Source organism: Anser anser (genome assembly GCF_964211835.1).
Source record: "Anser anser genome assembly, chromosome: 1".
Lineage (NCBI taxonomy): Eukaryota > Metazoa > Chordata > Aves > Anseriformes > Anatidae > Anser > Anser anser.
In genome coordinates this window covers 84,736-111,143 of record NC_139720.1, presented here as the reverse complement: position 1 = coordinate 111,143, position 26,408 = coordinate 84,736, and the positions used below count along the sequence as shown (strand labels likewise).

Genomic DNA, 26,408 nt, shown 5'->3' with positions numbered 1-26,408 from the left:
TGTAATTCTCAGATGTATTCCACTAGACTTATACGCTGTATCCATAGTCTCTGAAATAGGAGGTTCTGTCCCCTATTCTACTTGCCCATTTAACATGGTTAAGAAATAATATAGAAACCCATATTCCAGTATGTGTCTATCTCCAAAGTATGAACACTAAACAAAACAACTGGTCTAAAGTGCTTGATTTTTTCCAAATATTAATCTTAAAGTTTTCTGCTACCCCCCAAAACAGATGAAAAGACAAAAACAGTCACAAATCCTGGCCATAAAGCATGGATCACCAGTACACAAATAAGTCAGTATCTTGTGTTGCAAAGGCTGTCCATTCTACCAGGTTGGAGGGCAGAAATAATTTATCAGGAACTATTAAAAAAAAGCTATGTGTTAAAGCTTACTACACCATTGCAACAACTAGTTGTTATTATGGGACGCTAAAACAAAAAACTGTTCTTTGGGGCTTCTGAAATTACAAGTAGTTACCATATCCATGGATGCATACAATATTGAGAAGTAAAAAGTATAGGGTAAAATTTGTACCTCAGGTAGCACCGAAGTATCATCAAAAGGCTTTTGCACTTCTGAATTCACCATCTCTCCTGACACACCTAGTCATAAAATGTACATGTCACCATAAGTAAATGAGTTGTACATTAATTCAGTAGGTAATCGGACAGACAATTTACAGGACTGGAGTTTCTCCAGTTTCCAAGGTAGGAAAGAAAAAAAGGTCAAGAGTTTGAGCCTATGTACTGGGTCCAGACATCCCCAAGCTCTGCAGATGCAAAAACTACTGCATTTACTGCATGCTGGCATCACCCAAGTCTACAGTATATCTAACCTCTACAGAAGAATGAAGAGAAAAAGAGAAAAGTGAACCAGTACACTTGCACCCTTCAAAAAAAAAAAAAACACACAGGATTTAATTATGAATCCTGTAATTACACCTCTTCTTTGAGAAAATAACTTTTCTGATAGCTAACAGCTAGCTCTGTCACACTGCTAGAATTATCATTAAAAAAACTCTGAAACCTCAGTTTCTGTTTTGTTTGTTTGTTTTGGGTTGCTTCTTTTTTTGTTGTTTTGTTTGTTATTGTTGTCAAAAACAAAAAAAAAATAGAAAGCTATAAACGTGTGCATTAAGAAAAGCAAGGTTGTAAATCTAAGCTCTTAAATGCTAGGAAACACCAGAGATTATAGTAGTTGCCCATTCAGGTTTGACTTTGCTATTTTGTACGTATTTTCTCCAACTACCTGAAAGGAAGTTGTGGGGAGCTGGGGGTCAGCCTCTTCTCACAGATAACTAAGGACAGGACTAGAGGGAATGGCCTTAAGTTGCACCAGGGGAGCTTTAGGTTGGAAATTAGGATAAATTTCTTCTTAGAAAGAGTAGTCAGGCATTGGAACGGGTTGTCCAGGGAGGTGGTAGAGTCACCGTCCCTTGGGGTGGTTATGGAAAGGTTGGACATAGTGCTTAGGGATGTGGTTTAGTGGGTGATATTGGTAGCAGGGCGATGGTCGGACCAGATGATCTTGGAGGTCTTTTACAACCTTAATTATTCTATGATTCTATGATTGTTGGCAACAGCTTAAACGTTCAAGCAATTAAGCAAGTGATCATCTCTTCATGAAGTGCAAGAAGGTAGAGATATGAACATTTAATCATAGCATTACTAATTTTTAGAAGCCTTACTCTGCAACCACCCAGGTAACAGTTTTTAGTTGGTGGTGATGGTGGTTGGTTTTTTTGTTTGTTTGGTTGGTTTTTTGTTTTTTTTTGATAATTTAGGGGTAGGGTGGGGAGGGGAGGCAGTAGTACCAGAGACAAAAAAAAAGCTTGCTAGTTTGAAGACAGGAACCCAATCCTTCATCTTACCTTAAGTCTCTTCCATGTACGACACATCAGTCTCTGCATCTACAAACAGCCTCCTTCAAAACGTTCTCCCTTTCTCATCTTAGGGACTACTTTTTTCTTCTCTTCTGATGTATTACTTCTTGCCTGCAATAGTGTTTTCTCTTCTACCTCCTGTGTATCTTTGCTAATTCCTGTATATCTTTAGATTCTGACTTCAAAGCTCCTCTTTCCAAATTGCCTTGGATTTTTCCATGACGATTCTCAAATTTCCACAGTTTTAAGATCAATGTAATTTATTCTATGTCCTTACCTCTCAGCGTAGGAGAGCAATCTACATAAGAGGCTGGATCTTCCAGAGTCTGCAAGTCTTGCATTTTCACCTCAGATCCAGCATTTTTGTTCTATTGGTGGAAGAAAACATACTTAGTTTTGAGCTACGATCTTTGCATTGGAAGACAGCTATCTTAGCTGCTATTCTGCCAAGCTTTGTGTAAAAACTGACATTTCCTACTTTAAACCCATCTCTGATGCCTAACAGAAATAAAATTAAAAAAAAAAAAGATTATTTATGATGTTAAGCAAAAGACTAAGATGTCTTTCTAAGACAAAAGACTAAGACATCAGATTAGGGTATCCGATCAGATTTAGGATATGAGTTCAGGATATTAATGAATGCAATTAATCTCCTTCCCACCTTGCTTCCTCTTTCATCTTCAGTGCTTCAAAGCAACTGACTATAGATTCTTAACTTTTCACTGAACCATCCAAGCAGTGAATGTGAGAAGTCATGTGTTTGTCACTCTATGCTTTACTGTTAGAGCAGATAAAGAACCTCCAGTCTCTCAAGGAAAGTTACACTAGGCTACAAAACATAAACAAATGAACTACTCATCAAGAATCTATTAACTGCTATACATCTCCTGCTTCTCTTTCAGATAGGAAAGAACCTGACTGCTGAAGTTGGAGCATACTGCTAAGAGAGAGGAGACTTTGCTATTTCACAGACACAGACTCCTTTTGCCCACACAAAGATGTTGAATAAAACTCAGGAAATTGGTTAGTTTGCTATTGACATTCATAAAAGAAGTAAGACTTACAGGTCGAGTTGCACTTCGAGCAAATTGCAATATTCCATGACAGTTCCTAACATACACTGTCTCTCACAACAACTACCTCTGTGGGAAAAGGTTTGAACTAGAGTACAAAGGGACTACGAGTCAGAACTAAGTAGAAATATTTTGTTTGTCTGGGATAGAGTTAATTTTCTTCATAGTAGATCATATGGTGCTATGATTTGGATTTGTGATGAAAGGAGTGTTAATAACACACCAATGTTCTTTTAGTTTTTGCTGAGCAGTGCTTGCACAGCATCAAGACCTTTTCTGTTTCTCACAATGCCCAGCCAGTGTGTAGACTGGGGATGCACAAGAAGCTGGGAGGGGACACAGCTAGGACAGATGTCCCCCGCTGACCAATACGGTATTTCAAATATGATGCTGTGCTCAGCAATCGGATGAAGAAATAGTGAATGAAATCAGATGGGAAGTAGTGAATGAACTCCTTATTTTGCTTTGCTTGTACACACAGCTTTTGCTTTACAATATTAAACTGTCTTTATCTCAACTCTGGAGTTCTCTCACTTTTACCCTTTTGATTCTCTTCCCCATCCCACTAGGTGAGAGTGAGCAAGTGGCTGTGTGGTGCTTAGCTGCTTACTGGTGTTAACCCACAACACTAGAGTAAAACATCTTTAAAAAAAATCTACTCCTCTCTCCTCTTGAAAAACAAAGACAAAAAAACAACATCCCAGCAATGTAAGGACATAAAACAAAATGAAGTGAATAGAATTAACACTTGCTGTAACTATCTAGAACGTAAGTACATGGGGTGCTAACAGGTTACCCAGTCATACAGAAGCAATCTCCAGACCCACATTCTAGAGTACTTTTGCCTTTGCAAGCTGCACACACTGAAATGAAATGTATGGGCTGCATTAAAATAATTTGTGTACACAACACAAACGCATGTACTGGATTTGGATTCATACATATCTTTGCCTAAAGTAATGGGTCAGGAGCATAAGTGGCAGGATACAGCTGTCCAAATGTGAACACTCCACAAAAACTATTTATATAGGCATATATATGTATGAAGGCACTGAAATGGACGCTTCCAGAGTTGGATTCGTCAACTGTTTTAAACACCCACCTTGGTCAAGGTGAATCATATGCTAAAGTACCTATTCACACCAATGCTTATAAAGGAGCTCTATAAAATAGCTCAGAGGCTTATAGCTGCCCTTGAAAAGACCACATGCATGCATGTGTTTACGCGTGTATGTACCTGTTGATCCACTAGATTAGACCTCAACAATAGGCAATTGGAATGTAAGGCTCTGAAGTCAAGCAGGATGAACTGACTCAGAATGCATGAGTCCCAGATGTCAACTTTTGCCCTAATTACTTCACAGCAGTAAAAACTTAAGGAAACAGTCTTTGGCATTTTCATATGTAACACCTTCCATCCCCATTTTTTAAATCAGAAGCTAATAAAAAAGTCATTAAATATGAAGCTTGATATTTTGCTATGCAATTACTGGAGAAGGAGAGAAGCTGGAAACTTTAAACCACCAACTCTCTCAGTTGGAGAGGACTGTTTTAGATAAAACACAGCATCATCTTCTTCCCCCTGCAGGCAGACTGGAACAGAGCGTGGCAGTCTGGAAAGAGCCAAGACCTTGCTCTAAGCTGACAAACAATTCTACAACAAATTCGTACTACAGGTATACACTGGCAGCCATCTCCATCACCTGGCTGACTGAGTATAAAGCAAAGTAGAAGGCAGGCAACCCTGCACTCTTCTCACCAATGGATTGCCTGCAACTGTACCTAAACCTGTTCACAGTGAAAGAATATAAAGATACAGTCTAGTCTCCTGTTTGACAAAGAGAACTCAGCTTCTTCCAGTCAGTCTGCCAGATCCCCAAAAAGGCAGCGGGGATAAGTAGGGTTTGAAAGGTATCCTATAATGACAATTGAACCTTTGGAATCGTGTTTCCTGAGACTTCCCCCAGTTTAGCCTATGATTTTGCTGCAGAACTAACTCATAAGAGGTATAAAATAGCAAGAATATGGATTGGGTGAATGAAGGACACAAGAATTCCACACAGACAGCAAAGGGAAATACAGTCTGATAAGAACACAGGACAAGCAGTATTTGGAAGCTATTTCTGTCTTTCACCATTAATCCGGTTAATAACAACCTTTCAAAGAGGATTGTTAAAAAAGGCCATAACAGCTTAGCTGTTTTAAGGCCAGTCCTTGACCTGTATTAGTTTTGGCTTATTTCTGCTGCTTAATCATTACCTCCTTTGAATTTTCTGCAACCATCACAGCTTCCTGCTGAGGCTCCTGGAGAACAAGTTGCAAGCGTTGTATCTCTGAAACATTCAAAAACGCATGCACATGAAACAATTTCTTTGAAAATTAAAACTCTCGTTTAGAGAGTGACATGATATTCTTTCAGGAACTTTAGAGAACAGGACACATGGCTCCACACAGCACTTCTGCACAGAAGATATATAACATTATCATTGGATAACGTGTTAGTTATTTTTTTCCCTGAAAGAAACAAACCACCAAAACAAATTAATGATTTTAAGCACCTTTTAGAAAAGAAAATTTATTGTTCTTTTCCCTTTCTCCTTCCCCTGAAGAGGGGAAATAGAGAGAGATGTGATGGTCTCTTCTCTCTGGTAACCAGTGATACAGAATGTGTGGGAATGGTATAAAGCTGCACCAGGGAAGATCCAGACTAGATATTTGGAAAAATTTCTTTACCATGAGGATGGTCAAACACTGGAGCAGGCTTCTTAGCAAGGTGGTTGATGACTAATGGCTGTCAACATTCAAGAGGCATTTGGATAACGTCCTTAATAATATGCTTAAACTTTGGGCTAGCCCTGAAGAGGTCAGACAGGTGGACTTGATGATCTTCGTTGGTCCTTTCCAACTGAATTATTCTATTCTATTGTTATTTAGATTGAAATTAAAGGATAGCTGATAGAGCTTCAAGTTTTAAAAATCATTCTTAAAAAGTAGGAGAAAGAAAGAATTATTGTAGCAGAATGCTTCAAATTTCATTAGCATAAAAATGAAAAGAGAAATTGTCAAAACTGGGAAAGAATAAAAACACTGGAGGGCCATTGTCCAAATCAAGAACAGTACAAGAACTCATCTGCTGTTTGACTCAGGATATTTTTATTTTTATTTCTGAGAACTGGCATATAAACACCTTTCATGATAGGTATGTCACTATACTGTATATGATGAAATGACTGGACTGGTAGATAAGGGGAGAGCAGTGAGTATTGTCTACACAGACTTCAGTAAGGCTTCTGCCACAGTGCAACATAAAATCCTTACAGACAAGCTCTTGAGGTATGGGCCAGGCCCAGAGGATGGTTTTTAGCAGAACGAAGTCTAGTTGGAAGCCAGTAACTAACCACAGAGCCAATGTGTCAATACTGGGTCCAAGGCTAGTCAACCTCTTCATTAATCATCTAGAGACCAACAAAGGCCACTAAGATGATTAAAGGGTTAGAGCATGTCTCCTGTGAGGAAAGGCTGAGAAAGCTGGGACTTTTTAGCCTAGAGACCTGAAGGGGGGGGGGGGGAGGGGTCAGAGAAGATGGAGCCAGGCTCCTTCCAGTGGTGCCCAGTGACAAGACAAGAGGCAATGGACACAAATTTGAAACACTGTCTGAACACACAAAAAAAACATTTTTTGTTGTCTTTTTTTTTAAAAAAAACAAACTGTGAAGGTAACCAAGCACTGGTATATGTTGCCTAGAGAGGCTGCGGAGTTTCCCTTGGAGATATTTAAAAGACAGCTGGACATGGTCCTGGATAAGCAGCTCTGTGTGATCCTTCTTGAGCAGGAGGGATGGGCAAGATTACCTTCAAAGGTCCCTTCCAACCTTAACTGTTCTACAATACTCAAAACATTCTGATACTCAAAAGCAAAAGAAAGGCAAAAACATGTCCTGTACCGTATAGAATCATAGAATGGTTTGGGTAGGAAGGCACCTTTAAAGATCATCTAGTCCAACCCTCGTGTCAAGGTTAAGGACATCTTTCACTACATTACATCACTCTAAACCCCATTCAACCTGACTTTGAACACTTCCAGTGACTGGGCATCCACGACTACTCTGAGCAACTTGTTCCATTGCATCACAACCTTCATCATGAAACACTTCTTCCTTATGTCCAATCTAAATCTACCCTCTTTCAGATTAAAACCTTTGCCCCTCCTCCTGTCACTACAGGCCCTAGCAAAAAGCCTTTCTTATCAGCCCCCTTTATAAATTCAAAAAGGTCTCCTCAGAGGCTTCTATTCATGTCCAGGCTGAACAACACCAACCTTCTCAACTTTTCTTCCTAGAAGAGGTGTTCCAACCCTCTGATCATTTTCGTGGCCCTCCTCTGGACCTAATCTAACACGTCCATATCTTTCTTGTACTGGTGGTTGTAGAGCTAGTTACAGTACTCCAGGTGAGGTCTCATGAGCAGAGTGCAAGGAGAGAATCATCCTTGACCTGCTGGCCACACTTCTTACAAAGCCCAGGATATGATTGGTTTTCCAATCTACAAGCACTTGTTGCGAGCTCATATCCAATTTTTCATCCACCAGTATCCCCAAGTCCTTCTTTGCAGGGTTACTCTCAATCAATTCATCATCCAGTCCATACTCATGTTGGGGATTGCTCTGATCCAGGTGCAGGACCTTGTACTTGACTTTGTTGGACTTCATGAGGTTTACATAGGCACAGTTATCACACCTGTGAAGGTCCCTCTGGATGGCATCCCTTCCCACTAGTGTATCAACTGCACCATTCAGCTTGATGTCATCCGCAAACTTGTTGAGGTTGCATTCAATCCCACTATTGATGTTATTAGTGAAGATATTAAGTTGTATTGGTCCCAGTACAGACCCTTGAGGGACAGCACTCATTACTGGTTTCCATTTGAACGCTGAGTCATTGACTGTAACTCCTTGGATGCTGTCATCCAGTCAATTCGTTATCCATCTATCAGTTCATCCATCAAAACCATATCTACCCAATTTTGAAGCAAGAGTGCTGTGCGGGACTAGAAAGGCATTATAGAAATCCACGTAGATGACAACAGTTGTTCCTGCCTTGTTCACTGATGCAATGATCAGTTATGGAAACTGGGGTCCACAGTGACTGGAAAAATACAAATGTTGTATCCTACTTCAAACAAAAGAACAAAAAGATGATCTGGAAAACTGCAAGCTGGTATGCCTTACTTTGGTCTCTTGGAAAAATTACAAAATGTATCCTCTTGGTAGAGAGAATCATAGAATCATTCAGGTTGGAAAAGACGTCTAAGATCATCTAGTCCAACTGTTCACCTAGTACTAATGTCCACCACTAAAACATGACACTAAGGTCTAAACATACACAGTTTTTGAAGACCTTCACAGGTGGTGACTCAACCACTTCCCTGGGCAGCCTATTACAATGCCGCACAACCCCTTCAGTAAAGAAATTTATCCTAATATCCAACCTAAACCTCCTCTGGTGCAACTTGAGACCATTTCCCCTCGTCTAACCACTTGGTGCTTGGGAGAAGCACCCACCTCGCTACAATGCCTTTAAGGTAATTGTACAGTATGGTAAGGTCTCCCCTTAGCCTTCTTTTCTCTAGGCTAAGCAACCCTAGGTCCCTCAGCTACTCCTAATAAGGCTTGTTTTCTAGACCCTTCACCAGCTTCATTGCCCTCCTTTGGACACACTCCAGCACCTCAATGACCTTGTAGAGTGAGACCCAAAACTGAACACAGTATTAGAGGTGTGACCTCATCAGAGCCAAGTCTCATCAGAGCCAAGTACAGTGGGACGATCACTTCCCTAGTCCTTTTGGCCACATTATTTCTGATACAAGCCAGGATGCTGTTGGCCTTCTTGGCTACCTGAGCACATTGCTGGCTCATATTCAACAGGCTACCAGCCACCTAGAGAGTTTTTAATCCAAAAAAGAGTACAGCTGTCCAAGCCATGAGCAGCCAGCTTCTTCAGGAGAATGCTGTGGGAAATGGTGTCAAAAGCCATACTGAAGTCTAGGTAGACCACATCCACAGCCTTTCCCTCATCCACTGAGGATGACACCTTGTCGTGGGAGATCAGGCTTGTAAAGCAGGACCTGCCTTTGATAAACCTATGCTGACTGGGCCTGGTCACCCGGCTGTCCTCTAAGTGCTGCATGATGGCTCTCAAGATAATCTGCTCCATGAGCTTCCCTGGCACTGAGGTCAGACTGACAGACCTGTAGTTCCCCAGATCCTCCTTCTGGCCCTTCTTGTAGATGAAATGTATCACATTTCATAGAATCACAGAATCATTAACATTGGAAAATACCTCCAAGATCATCTAGTCCAACTGTCCCCCAATATAAACCACTAAACCATGTCCCTAAATACCACATTGAACCTTTCCATAAACACCCCCAGGGACGGTGTCTTCACCACCTCCCTGGGCAACCCCTTCCAATGCCTAACCACTCTTTCTAAGAAGAAATTTCTCCTAATTTCCAACCTGAACCTCCCCTGGTGCAATTTAAGCCTATTCCATCTTTTTCTATTTCTAGCTATCTGTGAGAAGAGGCTGACCCCCAGCTCCCCACAACTTCCTTTCAGGTAGTTGGAGAGAGCAATAAGATCTCCCCTGAGCCCCCTCTTCTCCAGACTAAATAACCCCAGTTCCCAGTCCCCTATTTGTTCCTCACAGGACTTGTGTTCCAGGCCCTTCACCAGCTTTGTAGCCCTTTTCTGGACACTCCACAGCCTCGATGTATTTCCTGTAGTGAGGGGCAATTTGCTAGCCACCAGTCAACTGGGACCTCCCTGGATAGGCAGACTGCTGTTAAATGATGGAAAGCGGTTTGGTGAGCACTTCTGCCAGCTCCCTCAGTACCCCTGAGCAGATCCCATCTGACCCTACAGACTTGCATACATCTAAGTGGAGTAGCAGATAGCTAACCATTTCCTCGTGGATTGTGAGGTCTTCATTCTGCTCCCTGTTCCTATCTACCAGCCCAGGGGGCTGAGTACCTGGAGAACAACTGGTCTTGCTGCTAAAGACTGAGGCAAAGAAGGCATTAGTTACCTCACCTCAGCTTTTTCCTCATCTTCTGTCACTATGTTTCCCCCCACATCCAATAAAGGAAGGAAATTCTCTTTACTCCTCCTTTTCTCATTTACCTATTTGTAAAAACATGTTTATTTTCTTTAACAGTGTCCTGGTTCCAGTTAGGACAGAGTTAATTTTCCCTCATAGTAGCTGGTAGGGTGCTATGTTTTGGATTAGGATGAGAAGAGCGCTGATAACATGCTGATGTTTTAATTGTTGCAGAGCAGTGTTTACACCAGGCCAAGGACTTTTCGGCTTCTCGCTCTGTCCTGCCAGCGAGCAGGCTGGGGGTGCAGCAGGAGCTGGGAGGGGACAGACCCAGGACAGCTGACCCAAACTGGCCAAAGGGGTATTCCATACCATCTGACGTCACGCTAAACAATATATAGGGGTGGCTGGCCGGGGTGGGGGGCCGGCTGCTCGGGGATAGGCTGGGCATCGGTCAGCGGGTGGTGAGCAATTGCATTGTGCATCACTTGTTTTCTTACACATTATTATTATTAATACTATTATCATTATCACTATTATTATTGTTATTATTATATTCCTGTCTTAATAAACTGTCTTTATCTCAACTCACCGGCTTCACTTTCCCGTTTCTCTCCCCCATCCCAGAGAGGGAGGGGGGAGGGTGAGCGAACGGCTGTGTGGTGTTTAGCTGCCAGCCGGGTTAAACCACAACAAACAGCAATAGTCAGACTGAGCTCAAATCGGGCTTTGGCCCTTCTAATTTTGTTCCTGCAGAGCCTCCTGACGTTTGTAGTCCTCCTGAGTGTCCCCTTCTTCTAAAGGTCATGAACCTTCTTTTTCTTCCTGAGCTCTAGCCACAACTCCCTGTTCAGTGAGGCTGGTCTTCCACACTGGCTCACCTTTTGGCATGTGGGGACAGCCTGCTCCTGTAAGTTTAGGATTTTTCTTGAAAAGTGTCCAACCTTCCTGGATTCCTTTGCCCTTCAGGACTGCCTCCCAAGGGACTCCTCTAACCAGTCTCCTTATCAGGCCAAAGTCTGCCCTCTGAAAGTCCAGGGTGGCAGTTCTGCTAACCCCCCTCCATACTTTTCCAAGAATCAGAAACTCTATTAATTCACAATTGCTGTGCCTGAGGTGGCCTCTAACCTCTTGAAGCACATTACCACGCACAGGGAAGAGGAAGTGGTGACTGAGAAATAGTCAGCATGCATTTACCAAGGGCAAGTCAGACTACTTGATTGCCTTCCATGCATTTGTGGATACGGAGAGAGCAGGGAATGTCATTTACCTTCACTTTAGCAAGGCTTTTGCCAGTGTCTCACAAAATATTTTTGTATCCAAGATAAGAGACGGTCTGGACTTCAGGACAACTCGATGCATAAAAAAAAAATGATTGTATGGTCAGGCTCAGAGAACAGTGCTGAATGAGTCATTCACTATCTGGAGGCTAGTAACAAGTGGAGCATCACAGAGGTCCATCTTGTGACCTCTTCCATTTAACAACTTCATCTATGACCTGAAGGTGGCAGAGTGCACACTCAAGTTTGGAGAACACATCACACTGGGGAGAAACAGTTGATACCCTCAAGGGCTGGGCTGCCGCTTAGAGAAACCTAGACAGGCTAGAGGAAGGGTGTTAAAGAAACCTCATGAAATTCAACAAGGACAAATGCAAAGTCCTCTCCCTGGGAGTACAGGCTAGGAACTAGTTCTCTGGGAAAGGATCAAGAAAATCGGATCGACAGTAGGCTAAATACCAGCCAGCAGTGTGCCTGGCAGTACACATCACCAGCAGCATTCTGGGCTGCATGAACAGCAGTCTAGCCAGCAGATACAAAGATATTATTCTTGTCTACCTGGCACTCGTTAGACTGCATTTCAACTACTGTATTCAGTTTTGTATGGACAATACAGGAAAACATTGATAAACTGAAGCAAGCTTAGAAGACCATCGAGATGGTCATGTGGCTGGAGCACTTGCCATGTGAGGAGAGGCTGAGGCAACAGGGCTTATTTAGCCTGGAGAAGACACAGCTTTGTAGACACCTAAAAGAAGCCTTCCAAAACCTGTGAAGAGGTTCTTGAGAAGACAAAGACAGGGTTTTTAGAGTGATGCAAGTTATGAGGATGTAAGACAACAGGCATATGCTGAAACAGAACAGGTTCCAACTGGATATCATAAAAATCATTTCTGCCATGAGGACAGTCAAGTGTCAGAAGAGGCTGCCCAGGAGGTTGTATAGTCACCATCCTGGAAGTTTTCAAGACCTGACTAGACAAAGGCCTCAGCAACATGGTCTGATCTCATAGCTGACCCTGCTTTGAACAGGAAGCTTGACTACAGTCTCCCTGAGATAACTTCCAGCGTAAATTATTCTGTGATTCATCTTAGTTCTAGCTAATTCTATTAGAGGTGCTGCCTGAACCCTTCAGTATAAGAGCTAATAAATTCTACTTTTAAGAACTGGAAAGGATTAGCATTTTTTAAGATCTTGTCAACAAAAGCATATTGAACCAGTAACCGTGGACATGTTTTTTTATCTAAAATAGATAAGAAGAAGGATAATAATACCATCTTCAGTCTTCCGTCTTTCCACGTTTTCTGTGGATAGTAGTAAAGTCCCAGTCCCATCTTCCTTCTCTATCGTTTTTTCCTGTGAAGTTGTTTCATCCTGTTTAAACATAGGATGGAGGAGAGAGACAAGTTTGCACACAGTTTTTACAGAAGCATTAGTCTTTGATTTTTCAGTTATCCCTTTAATGTATCAGTTGGCAACTTCTGAATTAGTCAGATTGTCTCCTATTTTTGCCCAGGCTCTTATAGTCATAACACGTCTGCCCATGAGCTGAGAGAACCCAAAAGAATGTTTCTGAAGCAACACCACATGAAAAAGAAATTCTAAACATTTCACTCTGTTTCAGTTCCTCCTCAACATATGGGAAAATTTTACGAGACCTATGAAAATACCATACCTCTTTGTTCAATTCAGAGACCTCCAACCAGGATTTCAGCTTATTCTGACAGCATACAAATTCTTCAGATTTCTGTATAAGTTCATCTAAAGGAGGAAGGAAAAAAGGGAGTTAAGGCGTATCTTTTTTTTGCTGAAATATACCCAGTTTAAATGTATGCACTACAGTACATGGAATCTCTATATCCCAGTCACTGCTCCAGTTTTGGGACCTAAAGTAGCTGGAAAAAATCAGTTTGAAATATTAGCCTCCAGTAAGATTAGTATTTTTAGTTCTGATTCAATATAAGCGTACAGAGAAAAGTGGTACAGTTTGCTTTCCTTGGTTGCTTGTTTAACATTTCAGTAGAAGAATCTGAAAGATTTTGAAGAATGTGGCACATCCAAGAAGAACTCGCACAAGTCGATGGAAGAAAAAGGAATCCAATAAATTATTAAAATTAATTAGAAATATATATATGGCTCAAGAAATTAGCAAGTCTCAAAAAATTATAGGCTACGACACCACAGGAAGAAAGTACAACAAATGCTACCCTTTTCAAATAATATTTGGGAAGTTGTGGCAGCCTGGTGAAGTGCCAGTGACTGGAAAAGGGGAAATAAAACCCCCATTTTTAAGAAGGGGAAAAAAGAAGATCCAGGGAACTACAGGCTTGTCAGTCTCACTTCTATGCCCAGTATGACCATGAAGTAGATCTGCCTGGAAACTACACTGAGGCACATGGAAAACAGAGACGACTGGTGACAGGTAGCATATCTTCACTAAGGTCAAATCGTGCCTGACAAATTTGATGGCCTTCTACAGTGGGGTTATAGCACAGGTTAATAAGGGGAGAGCAACTGATGCCATCTACCTGGACTAGTGCAAAGCACACAATACTGTCCTGCACAACTTTCTTGTCCCTAAAATGGGGAGACATGGATTGCATAGATGGACCATGTGTTAGGTAAGGAATTGGCTAGACGGTTGCATTCAAAGAGTTGTGGTCAACAGCTCAATGTTCAGGTGGAAACCAGGATATCCTGGCTTTTATCAGAAGTAGTGTGCCCAGCAGGACTAGGGAAGCGATCCACTCAGCTCTGGGGAGGCCGCACCTCTAATACTGTGTTCAGTTTTGGGCCCCTCACTACAAGAAGGACATCGAGGTGCTGGAGTGTGTCCAAAGAAGGGCAACAAAGCTGATGAAGGGTCTAGAAAACAAGTCTTATTAGGAGTGGCTGAGGGAACTAGGGATGTTTAGCCTAGAGAAAAGAAGGCTACGGGGAGACCTTATCATACTTAAGTAGGATATTAGAAGAAATTACTTTACTGAAGGGGCTGTGCAGCATTGGAATAGGCTGCCCAGGGAAGTGGTTGAGACACCACCCCTGAAAGTCTTCAAGAAACATGTAGATTTAGAACTTAGTAGCATGGTTTAGTGGTGGACATTAATACAATCTTAAAGGTTGATGATCTTAGAGGTCTTCTCCAGCCTGAAGGATTCTACGATCAGTAGTTTCTTATGAGCCATCATAAAAGCAAAGCCAAGTAGAAGGCAACCCAGTGATCCTTCGGTTCTTGAAAACCTGCTTCACCAAAATACCATGCTTACTCACCTTGTAGTTTCTTTATTGTAGTACTGTTCTCAGCAGACAGCATCAACAGCTGGTCAACATCCTGTTTCAGCTTATCATTTTCAGCTACAAGGGCAGCATAGCTAGATTGGAGTTCTTGCTCAGCCACCTTTAGACAACTGATCTGTAGGTTTTTCTCTTCCACCTCCTGCCTTCGTTTCTTCTCCAGGCCTCTGTATCTCTCTAATTCCACTTGCGCCCTTCTTGTCTCTTGTAGCTGTTCTGAGAGACACTGTACCTCCTCCTGCAAGTGATGGCAGGACAGCTTCCTCTCGGCTAGTTCCATCTCCATTTTCTCTCTAAGACTCCGAGACTCTCGTCTCTCTGCATCTAGCACATCTTTCAGGGAGCTTAGATCCACTGACATCTTCTGGCATTGATCTTGTAACATCTGTAAAAGGATATGAAAATTAAATTAACTCTATCTAGATCAATTCAGCACCAAAGCGAAGTACCTGAATTAAATCTTAAAATTGCCATTATATCCTCCTCAAATATTTAAGTAGCAGAAAGAATGAAATAAACATGAGAGGAATCTCAATTTGTTAGAAAGAACCTGCCCTACTACTTGCTTCTTGAAAGGATATAAAGCTGGGGTAAACATGAACTCACAATTTGAGTTCAACTCCCAAAACTAAAGAAAAGAAAAATCTAAATTTAGTGCAGGGGAATAGACAGGAAGAAAACAGTAGAACAGTTACCATGAGTTGTGTTTTAGAGGGAAGAAAGCTTCCCAAAAAGGTGAGGAAGCACTACAACAGAAAAAGGAGAATTATAGACGACAATTAACAAATGGAACAAAAGTGTATATGTGAAATTGGGTTAAAAATGTTGAAAAAGGAAGCCATAAGTGACAGAACACTCTACACAATGCCCAGTGATTCATGAAAGATCTCAGAAAGCTGGTGGACACTGACCACAGATTTAAGACAAACAAGGAACAGACACAGAACCTATACTTGCCAGAATTCCTTTCATCAAATTTCCTTCTCCTAGGCCTATGTATGGTCAACATAGTTAGTTTCTGGAGGAGGCTGATGAGGAGCTCCTTTTACACTATGGGTAGGAAGAGAAGCTTCCACCCCATGGCCTTAGGGTATAGGTACACCCGGATCTCCTGATGACCATATAGTGGGCACAAGGGGATTCAGGGCATAGAAGAGGAATCAGGGGACCCCAACAACCATGCCATGAAGATATCCATGCTATCACTCCACAAAACTCTTTGGCAAGCAGTATAATCAACAGTGAGTACAAGTCAGCTCACCGAGGTCCTTCACCTCTTCTTGACAGTAAGAGGTCCCACCACTGTGCCTGGTTGGGACACATGAACAAGAAAATAGAGTGGTGCATAAAAGTTTTAAAGAAAAGAAAAAAGTTTCCGAAGTGAGGCTCAGCACTGGACGGGCTTTGCGGAGTGCTGTGTGCGGAAAAGCTATGAAGGCTTGCAAAACAGATGCCCATGAGGGACATCTGGGTATCACGTGGGAAATATTTTCTCTCGGCATGTGACTGAAGCAAGACAGGACTCCTGGCCATTGCTGGAGGAGTTATTGGGCAGGCTACAATTCTGACTCATTATGGTGACTCCTATGAGAAGAGGTCCAGAGCATCTTGCTTACTTGTAAACTGTATTGTAATCTAGCATTACTCTACCACTGGGGGATGGGCTATAAGTGGTCAGAAGAAAGCCATTGTGAAAGAGCTCCAAATTGTGTTTACAAAACCTATTGAAAATCAGAGCTCTTCAACCAATATACATGAAAGGAACAAAAAGTGGCTTCTTGCCTCCTCATCAAAACTACATTTCATCCACTAAACACCTTATGCAAGTTCTATAATAATAATGATAATAACAAAATACACGTACATTACCCACAAGAACCACCAAAATAAACGTATGTTTCTCTGTTCATTGTCTTCAAGGTCTAAACAGGAAGAAACTATTTCCAAGATATTTAAGAAGTTTCCAGCATTTTGGTCAGAAATCAATTTCTTTCTGCTTCTCTCCAAACGTACAAGACAATGAATCAGCTCACATTTGCTCCCTACAAATACCTTGAGAGTTTTCAAAGCCTGACCAAAAAATCTGGAAGTAGATCAACCTGTTGTGTTCTGATAGAGAATAATTATAAATAAATAAAGGAAGAGAGGTGGTAGAATTAGATATTGCTTTGAGACCAAGGATATTTATAATAAAAGCTAGCATTTCTCCAGGAAGAACAATATTAATGTTCAAAACTTGAATTAACTAAGGACACTGGAGGACAGCACAACCAATGACAACAGTAGAGGTCCCTTTTGTTTCTAAGTAGAAATGATGAGCATTTGAGCTTAAAAATGAATTTGTAACATATCTGCTTGTTTGACCAGAAGTGCAGCTGATGTACTGCACCACCCTCCCATGAGACTGATAAAGCAGAAGTTCATTCTGAACGGTGGAGATTTTCAGTTGTGCTACTGAGGAAAAAAAAAAGGTACTCATCATACATCTGCAAACAAACCTTTTAAGGGATCTCATCTCAAGGGGCACATGTATATATAGTCATGTATGTAGAGACTTGATCTCATTTTATTCACACTCCAAAATGACTAGGTGAGAGCCAATACCACTGCAGAAGCTGTGTCATATTACCAAGTCCTTCACAAGTTGCACCAAAGAACATCTGTCTTTGATCTGGCCTGGACATTGTAGTCCAGAACAGTGTAGCTATATTAGCACCATGCTAGGTACTTTTGCCTTAGGTGAAGCACCGTGTATTTGTCAGCTTTGAATGCACCAGGCCGCACTGCACAGTATGGTTAGATTTTGTCCCTGTTCACATGCACAAAAACTGGGCTGCTAGAGAGGTCTTCTGAAGCATCTTTATCCCTGTTGCTTGGCTGGACCAACTGTAAGCAATGCACAGAGACCTGTAGCTCTAAAACCTGCCTTAGAAAAAGTTCAAGTTCAGTGCAGATGCACGTGTTAGTGTGGTGGCTAGAGCCCCCTAAACAGCTATCACCTGGAAAATCTATAGCTAGCCACAAAACCAGATTAATAGTTACAGAGCCTTGTAGTCCAATAATGTAGCATTGACACTACTAGTAACAGGACTCAAAGCTTTACATTGCATTTACAAGTCCTCTGGAACAAGGCTCGTCAAGCCTGCTGTTTGAACATGCCTTAAATTCCTGGAAATGATTTTACTCAGTTTAGCTACAAAAATATTTTCTCTTACCATGTAATTAAGCAAAATTTGTTTTACTTATCTTCATCCATTTACATTATTGCAGCTTTTTTTGTTTTTCTGTAACAGATAGCAGCTACAAAGACCTACTCTTTGTAAAATGAAATAGGTATGACTAACAACAGTATAGTGTAGAAAAATGTGGGCCTGGTGAGACAGCAGAGGCACTGAGAAGCAGGAACACAGAATGGGATGCAGGAAGTACATGAAGGCAGGGAATGATAGAAGGTGAGGCACACATTGGAATTGGAGACCCCAACGCTATAAACACTTCACCAGTGGTCAGTTGAAAAAATGCAATCTGGGAACTGGAGAAAATTGGATAGAGTAGTAACAAAATAGACAAAGAAATAGAACTCTATTTGATGACATAAAGCATGACATATAGACAATATCATTTTATTTCTATGACATAAAACACATCATGTATAGTAAAATCAGATGCAGCATGAACTTGCTTTCTAATGAAGACAAAACAAAGTGTAAAACCATTTTAGCAAACATAAAAATAACTCCAAGTGGATCCTGGATTGAGGAATAAGCTACGGACACAAAATTCCTCCTGTTTGGAGATTTGTGGTGCTGTCAACTCGCTGCAAGCCCTTATCCTCAACCAGACAGAAGCCATCAACTTTTGGGGAGACTATACAAGGCTGAGCATAAAGCCAGAAATAAGGTTAGAAAGTGTGCCTAGTAATCTTTAATAGCAATATTATTGAAATCTTTTCTGCATAGTAGTAATCATTTTCTTTTCTTTTCCAGAACCAAAAAAATCTGTCCTCTTCTTTGAAAGGGAGGAGTATCTTAATTTTGAGGTAACAATCACATGATTCCCCACTCAGACTAAATTTTCTCTTATCCAAGAATTAACATTTTTTCTCTCTGAGCTGAGGGATTTGCCAGCTTGATTTCATGCTCGAAACTTGGTGCCAGAAATAAGCCGGTCTGGTAACTGGCTACTGACAAAAGTCCAGTCCACCGCATTCAGTCTGGTGCACAAAAAGTTTGACACGAGCCAGCAGTGCGTGCTTGCAGCCCAGAAGAACAGCTGCATCCTGGGCTGGATCAATAGAGGAGGGGCCAGCAGGCCAAGGAAGGTGATTTGGCCCCCTCTGCTCTGCCCTTCTGAGGCCCCACTTGGAGTGCTGCATCCAGGTCTGGGGCCCCCACAACAAAAAGGATGTGCACCTGTTAGAGCAGGTCCAGAGAAAGGCCACAAAGATGATCAGAGGGCTGGAGCACTTCTCCTATGAAGAAAGGCTCAGAGAGCTGGGTCTGTTCAGACTGAGGATGAGAAGGCTCTGAGGAGACCTCACTGCAGCTTTTCAATACTTAAAGGAGGCTTATTAAAAAGATAGAGAGCATCTTTTTGCTCAGGCAGGTACTGATAGGATAAGGGTGAATGGCTTTAAACTAAAAGAGGGGGAATTAGATTAGATGTTAAGAGAAAATTCTTCACTCAGAGGGTGGTGAGGCACTGCAACAGGTTGCCCAAAGAAGCTGTGGATGCCCCATCCCTGGAGGTGGATGAGGCCCCGGGCAGCCTGATCTAGTGGGGTGGCATCCCAGTGCATGGCAGGCGGTTCAAACTAGATGATCTTTAAGGTCCATTCCAACCCAAGCCATTCTATGACTCCACTAAAGAGACATGACAGTAAAGCAACAAGCAAAACATGAAAAAGTACCTGTTTTTGTTGTTCAGCCATATGCAATTCCTGCTCCAGAAATTCTACCACCTGAGTTTGTTCTAGCAGAGCTGTTTCCTTTTCCTGTAGCTTTCTCTGAAGTGTATGCAGGTTCTGTAAGAGAGACAGCACTGTAACAGTAATCTGAGAGGCTAACATAAGAAGGCTAGATTCCCTTGTTTCATCCATAGACCTACTTTTCATAACACAGTTACTTTAACAGCCTAAATAACTTTGTTCTTTATTGACATTTATTCTGGAACCATGGTACAGTAAGAGCACACCACTGTTTCACAAATAGGGAACTAGAGCTCAATAAACGAGTACTTCTTAACTGTGACAGGGAAGGTTTTATAGCAAATCAGCACACTGAAGCTGGAACTCTGAAAGTCTAAGATAGCATCCTAAAAGTAAACAACCAAAAAAAGCAGACAATCAGATCAAATCCCTTCTCGTCCCTTCTGACTTACTTTGCTGAGAACTGCTTTCCCAGTGAGTCCTCAGACTAATAAAAATTATTTTCTTTTCTCTTCACCTTCATAAGATTATAATAACAAATATACCTGCTGCATCTCTACATTCAGATTTGACTCAGCCGCTATCTTCAGCAATTCAGCTTGGTGCTGTTGAACCTGCTCTTTTAGGAAAGCTTCCTTCTCCTCAATTACTTCCTGCAGGTGACTCAGCTGAAAACATAAGCCACAATATATATATATATATATAAACAAACAAACAACAAAAACAAACAAAAACCTGCACAACAACAACAAAAAAAACAAACAAGAAAGTTATGAGCTTAACAAATGTGCAGGCCAGCTTTCAACATCAGCACACCACGTGTGTGTGTGATGATGTCTTCAGCTTGGTAATCTTTTACGTCACCTTGGTCACACGGTATCTTTAACCTCCTAATATATATACGTTAACTGATATTTGTGATTCCAGAAAGCAGAAAATGTAGAATTTTCATTTACAACTACACAGAACGATAAAAGATATAATTTCTATATAAGTCCAACTTCATAAAACTTCTGGTTTTGTATTTGCGTAGGATACAGTCTATTTCACATACCAAAACCTAAAACTGACATCCATAGTATTAACATAAATCATTTTATAAATAAACACAATAGCAGCAACAGCTGTTAAGTTATGTGATAAAAAGCTCATCTACACATCCATGGCAGAGCAGAGAGAGGCAATGGCAGGTGTGGGAGTCAAAAATAATACTGTGTCCCAGCTACTCCAAAGCCCATCACAGGACAACAATAATCCCACCAAAAGCCCACCTACGCAAGCCTAGAAGCACAACGGCAGGCAGACAGGAAACCAAATTCTGACTCAGAGTAAGGGACACCCTTCCAAGGGCTGCTTCCGTAGTACTTCTTCCTCAGAGAGCCATCACTCCCATTATTCAAGCATGAGACTCATTAAGATAACTGCAGAGCACTTTTAGCAGTGGCTACTGCCTAGGGATACAGGATGTATTAGTGGAAGCAGCCAAAGAGGACTGCAATTCTGGGACTGTACAAGACTTATTATGGGATGTTTAGAAGAGGAAGCAAGGGCAGGGAAATGGATGGATCTAGGATATCTGGAGAGGAGCAAGCATGAAAAAAACCAGGCAGTAAAGGCATACAAAAATAAAAGTCAGTTGTGTGTGCAAACAGTGGCTTCCCTGGCCATGCCCTGTACCTGATCAGCAGTCTGTCCGATCTTCTTATAAAAGTCCATTTCTCTTTTTCTTTTCTGTGGGAAGCACCCTCTATCCAGCGTGCATGTGTGTGTATCACGGGGAGGGAGGTCTGAGTACCAGTAACTAGTATCAGACCGTGGGTCAAAGGGCCCATGTGTCTGTGGTGCCAGCAACTGTAGCAAGTGTCAGCATGTAAATGAGTGTATGATCACTTTCTAATACCAAGCCAGACTATCTGGCAAGTAGGTGAAGAGGCCTGGGAGCCAGGACAGAGGGTGTATGGTGCCCAAGGACAACCACAAGCAGACTTGACGACTGGATGGCCAGGGGAGCTTTAGCTAGCTACCAGAGACACCACTGGGTCCTGGTGAGGTTCTCTAAGAGCAAGACCTGCCTTTGTGTATTTGCATGTCCCTGAGGGTGAGACCACAGGGAGCTGGCTACTGGAAAGACCAAAAGAGTCCTGGTCAGGGTGTGCATGAGTGTATGTTATGTATGTCCATTAGTACGCCTGTACCTCTCCAAGGCAGGTACAGAGAGTTAGCAACTGGAGGGACCAGGGGAGTCCGAGTCAGCTCTGTGCGTGTGTGTGAGCAGAGGAGTGGGGCTGTGGGCCCTGTGGGTTTGCATGTCTACCTACAAGCAACTGGAGAGACTAGGATCCAGGGGGCAGTTACTGGGCAGTGTCAAAGCACAGCTGCTGGTAGGAAACAATCTCTGTCTGTACATATTCTCACTATTCTCTCATCTGAACTGAGAGGCAAATAGGGTGAGGCTTTTGATACTGCGTGTGTTCATGCAAGTGCTGGTGCTTCATTCTGTGCTGATCTGTATGGCTGTCTGTGTACATGTATAAATGAGCTGTACATGCATAGCTGCCAGGAATTGCATTTTCAGGCTGCACCTGGGATCATGGAGCTATGGTAGCCTCACTTCTGTCAAGACTGCCATATTTGGCCATATCCCCTAAGCAGCAGCATGTCCTCAAGAACAACTGTCCTAAATTATGCCAGTGTCAGTGGTGGAGTGAGAAACACATAAAAATAGAAGCCTTTTTGTGTACCTGTGTCGCGTACTTGATTTCAGCATCATTAAGATTCATCTTGGCTAGAGCCAGCTGTTCCTTCAGATCCTGAACAGTATCCTCTTGTGCCCTGAGCTGCTCTATTAGTCCTTTGACTTCATCTCTGTGCCCTTCATTTGTATTTTGATTACTCTGACACTGCAAGAAGAAAGAATTGAGAAGAAAAGAAACACAAGAAAGAAAACTGATTGGTACTATTGCTCAATTTTGAAAATAAACAAAATAAATCAAACATGAAATGCTACATCACTCTTTACTCCTAATCATAAAACATTTTTTTATTTCTTTACTTATTCTTTGTTTCTTAAAATGAAGTTAGGCTACATTAAGTAACATTTTTCCTCATTTCTATATAGGCATGTACAAGATGTCTTTAATTGGGAAGTGTTTCCTAAGTGTTTGCATTGACAAATCTGGTGGCCGCCTACAATGGGGTTACAGCATTAGTGGATAGGGGAAGAGCAACTGACATTATCTATCCGGACTTGTGCAAAGAATTGGATACTGTCCCACATAATAGCCTTGTCTCTAAACTGGAGAGCCATGGATTTGACAGATGAGCTGCTTGGTGGGTAATGAATCGGCTGGATGGTTGCACTCAGAGTGTTGCAGTCAACAGCTCAGTGTCCAAGTTGAGATAAGTAACAACCGGTGTTCTTCAGGGGTCAATTTCTTTGTCACTGAAATGGACAGTGCACAAGCAAGCCTGCCAACAACACCAAGCTGTATGGTGTGGTCAACATGCTAGTGGGAAGGGATGCCATCCAGAGGGACTATGACAGGCTTGAGAACCTCATGAAGGTTTGTACAGGTTCATAAGGCCAAGTGCAAGGTCCTGCATCTGGGTCCTGCATCTGCAAGCTGTGCATACCCCATCCCTGGAGGTGTGTGACATCAGGTTGGACGAGGCCCTGGGCAGCCTGATCTAGTGGGTGGTATCCCTGTGCATGGCAGGCATTTGGAACTATATGTTCTTTAAGGTCCCTTCCAGCCTAAGCCATTCTGTGCTTTTATGTCTAGGTCTTTCTTGTACTGAGTACAGGGGAAGGATCACCTCTCTTGACCTGCTGGTGATAATTTGCCTAATGCAGCCACTAGCCTTCTTAGCAGCAAGGGCACATTGCTGACTCATGTTCAACTTGGTGTCTACCAGGAGTCCTTGGTCCTTTTCTGCAGATCTGCTTTCCAGCTGAGTAGCCCCAGCCGGTACTGTTGCCTGGGGTTATTACAGTGAGGAGAAAGCCCCTGTCATGGAGAGGAGAAAAAAGGCAAACCAAATAAGAAAAAGTTTTGCTGTGTAGATCCCTCATGATTTCCTAGTTGAACCACTTATGTTCAACACAACATGCAACCCTAACCTGAATGTTTTTTTTTTCCTTCAAGTAACAAGATATCTCCCGTGGAAATATCACCATTACTCAAGGCAGCATCTTCTTAGGTAAATAATTATAAAGGAATCTGTAGCTTCTCAGTAGGCATAGCCTTAAAACAAAATATTTGGCAAGTTATTTCTGAGTCAAATACATAATATTGCCAGTAATTGTCCTAACATCATTTCTCTGAACTAAAACCCGGTAACACTCTGGTGCCCAACATTTCCGCTGAATGCTGTACCAAGATCTCTTTCTTCTAATTAGAAGCTTTTTCTAAACCATTTTTCTTAATAGATAATTAATACCCACTCATTCACCTGTCATTATGGTCCTTTCACTTTGACAGTTCTGTCATTTTCTTGGTGCTTACTTTCCTCACACAGTTCTAGAAAAAAATTGTGGCCTCTAAGCCTTTGGCTGACTAAATAGCCAAAATATTTTGCATGTCTAGTAAAAGCAGTTGCTAGTATGACTGGGAAACAGAAAGTCCTTTGCTGCTGTCAGAATTCATCTTTCCTAATTCTAAGTGATCTGAACATGAATACACTCCATATTAAGGCCTTGCCACTCTTGATATAATGGGACAACTGTTTGCCTTAAACAAAAACCTACCCTTTTAATGAAAATCTACATCACATTGATTCACTGGTAATAAACTCTCTCTGATTTTGCCTTCAACTGATGAATTTGAATTTTGCAGCAGAAATGCTCATTAGTCCATAACAGTCTACAAAAAATAATGCAACAGCACACCGGACTACACATGCTACAGCCAAATAAGGTAAATAAAGCCTCAGTGAAATAAAGCCTGAGTGACATATCTACACAGACTGAGGATTTTTTTCCATGGCCTTGCAGTATACAGTGGCGGGATACCAAAACTGCTTGATCTCCTGTTTGTTAAATTGTCTCATTTTCATATTATGTTAATCCTCAAAATCATCCAGTTCCTCCCGTATGAAAACCAAGTGCTACTTTGTATTGAAAAAGGTTATCAAGATGATAGTGTAAAGCAATTTACAGCAACAAATTCCTGTAATTTTTGTGATGTCATCCATCAACAATATTAAGTACAAGTCACGTAGCCAATCATTACTCCATTAGAATCATAGAATATCCTGAGTTGGAAGGGACCCACGAGGATCATCAAGTCCAACTCTTGGCTCCAGACAGGACCACCCATAAATCAGAACATATGTCTGTGTTACCCAAATGCTTCTTGAACTCCATCACACTTAGTGCCATGAACACTTCCCTGTGGAGCCTGTTCCAGTGCCCAACCATCCTCTCAGTGAATAACCTCTTCCTAATATCCAGCCTGAACCTCCCCTGACACAGCTCCATGCCATTCCCTTAAGACCTGTTGCTGGTCCCTATAGAAGAGATGAGCGTCTGCCCCTCCACACTCCCATCATGAGGAAGCTGTCGGCTGCCATGAGGTCTCCCTTCAGCCTCCTCTTCTCTAGGTTGAATGAGTTAAGTGTCCTCAGCCACTCCTCATGCATCTTGTCCTCTAGACCCTTCACCATCTTTATGTAGTCTTCCTTTGGACACTAAGAGCTTTATGTCCTTCTTATATTCTGGCACCCAAAACTGCACACAGCACTCACGGTGAGGCTGCACCAATGCAGACTAGAGCAGGACAGTCACTTCCCTCAACCAGCTAGCAATGTTGTGCCTGACGCACCCCAGGATATGGTTGGACCTTTTGAAGGCCATGACACACGGTTGACTCAGATTCAGCTTGCCATTAATCAGAGCCCCCTAGATCCCTGTCTGTGGAGCTGCTCTCCAGCCTCTCATCTCCCTAGTCTGTACATATATCCAGGGTGACCCCAACCCAGGTGCAGAATCCAGCACTTGTTCAACTTCATGTGGTTGGTGATTGCCCCGGTCTCTAATTTGTCAAGATCTCTCTGCAAGGCCTGTCTACCGTGGATGAAGTCAGCCACTCCTCCCAATTTAGAATTGTCCACAAAGTTACTTAGTATACCTTTGAGTCCTGCATCCAAGTCCCTTATGAAAACGTTAAAGAGAACTGGCCCCAAAATAGAGCCCTGCAGAATCCCACCAAGTGACTGGCCACCAGCCTAATGTAACCCCATTTACTATAAACCTTCGAGACTGACCTATCAGCCAACAGTTCACCCACCGTACTATGCATTTGGTCAGCTGTATACTGGACATTTTGTCCAGAAGGATACTGTGAGAAACAGTATTGAAAGCTTTACTGAAATCCAAAAAGATTACATCAACTGGCTTCCCTTGGTCAGCTAAGTGGGTACCTTGTTACAAAAGGAAATTAAGTTCATTAAACTGGTCCTTCCCCTAGTTAATCAGTGTTGGCTGTGACCAATGACTGGACTGTCTTTCAGGTGTCTTTCAATTAATAGCCACTCTTTACCTGACAGTTCACCATTAAATATCACTTACACTCACCTTTTAACATCTTCCATAATCTTTTAATCTTTTTTTCAATGTTTCTATTAGCCCTCATCTTCCCTAGTGTAATGAAGATCATCTGCAGCCAGTTCTCTTTAGTATCTTTAACAATGAAACGGACAAGAGGATCAAGTGTAACCTCAGTAAGTTTGCAGACAACACCAAGTTGGGTGGGAGCATTGATCTTCTTGAGGGCAGGAAGGCTCTACAGAGGGATCTGAACAGACCGAATTGATGGGCTGAGGCCAGCTGTATGAGGTTGAACAAGGTGA

The 26,408-nt window shown here is 42.0% G+C and overlaps 1 protein-coding gene across 8 annotated transcripts in view; it reads right to left on the bottom strand.

The window, feature by feature from the left end:
* GOLGB1 (golgin B1) overlaps positions 1–26,408 on the bottom strand; it is a 72,480-nt gene that overhangs the window by 31,419 nt on the left and 14,653 nt on the right. For 5 of the 8 annotated variants that reach the window (XM_083843737.1, XM_083843739.1, XM_083843738.1 and 2 more), the window contains 9 exons: positions 22,301–22,459; positions 20,105–20,227; positions 19,542–19,655; positions 14,609–15,017; positions 13,014–13,099; positions 12,613–12,712; positions 5,221–5,294; positions 2,166–2,256; positions 541–608 (listed from right to left, as the gene is read on the bottom strand). In XM_083843737.1, the coding sequence (XP_083699863.1) occupies positions 541–608; positions 2,166–2,256; positions 5,221–5,294; positions 12,613–12,712; positions 13,014–13,099; positions 14,609–15,017; positions 19,542–19,655; positions 20,105–20,227; positions 22,301–22,459 (1,224 nt within the window). Of the gene's footprint in view, positions 1–540; positions 609–2,165; positions 2,257–5,220; positions 5,295–12,612; positions 12,713–13,013; positions 13,100–14,608; positions 15,018–19,541; positions 19,656–20,104; positions 20,228–22,300; positions 22,460–23,375; positions 23,567–26,408 lie in introns of all 8 variants that reach the window. The other 3 variants (XM_083843743.1, XM_083843744.1, XM_083843742.1) reach the window with 3 other exon arrangements.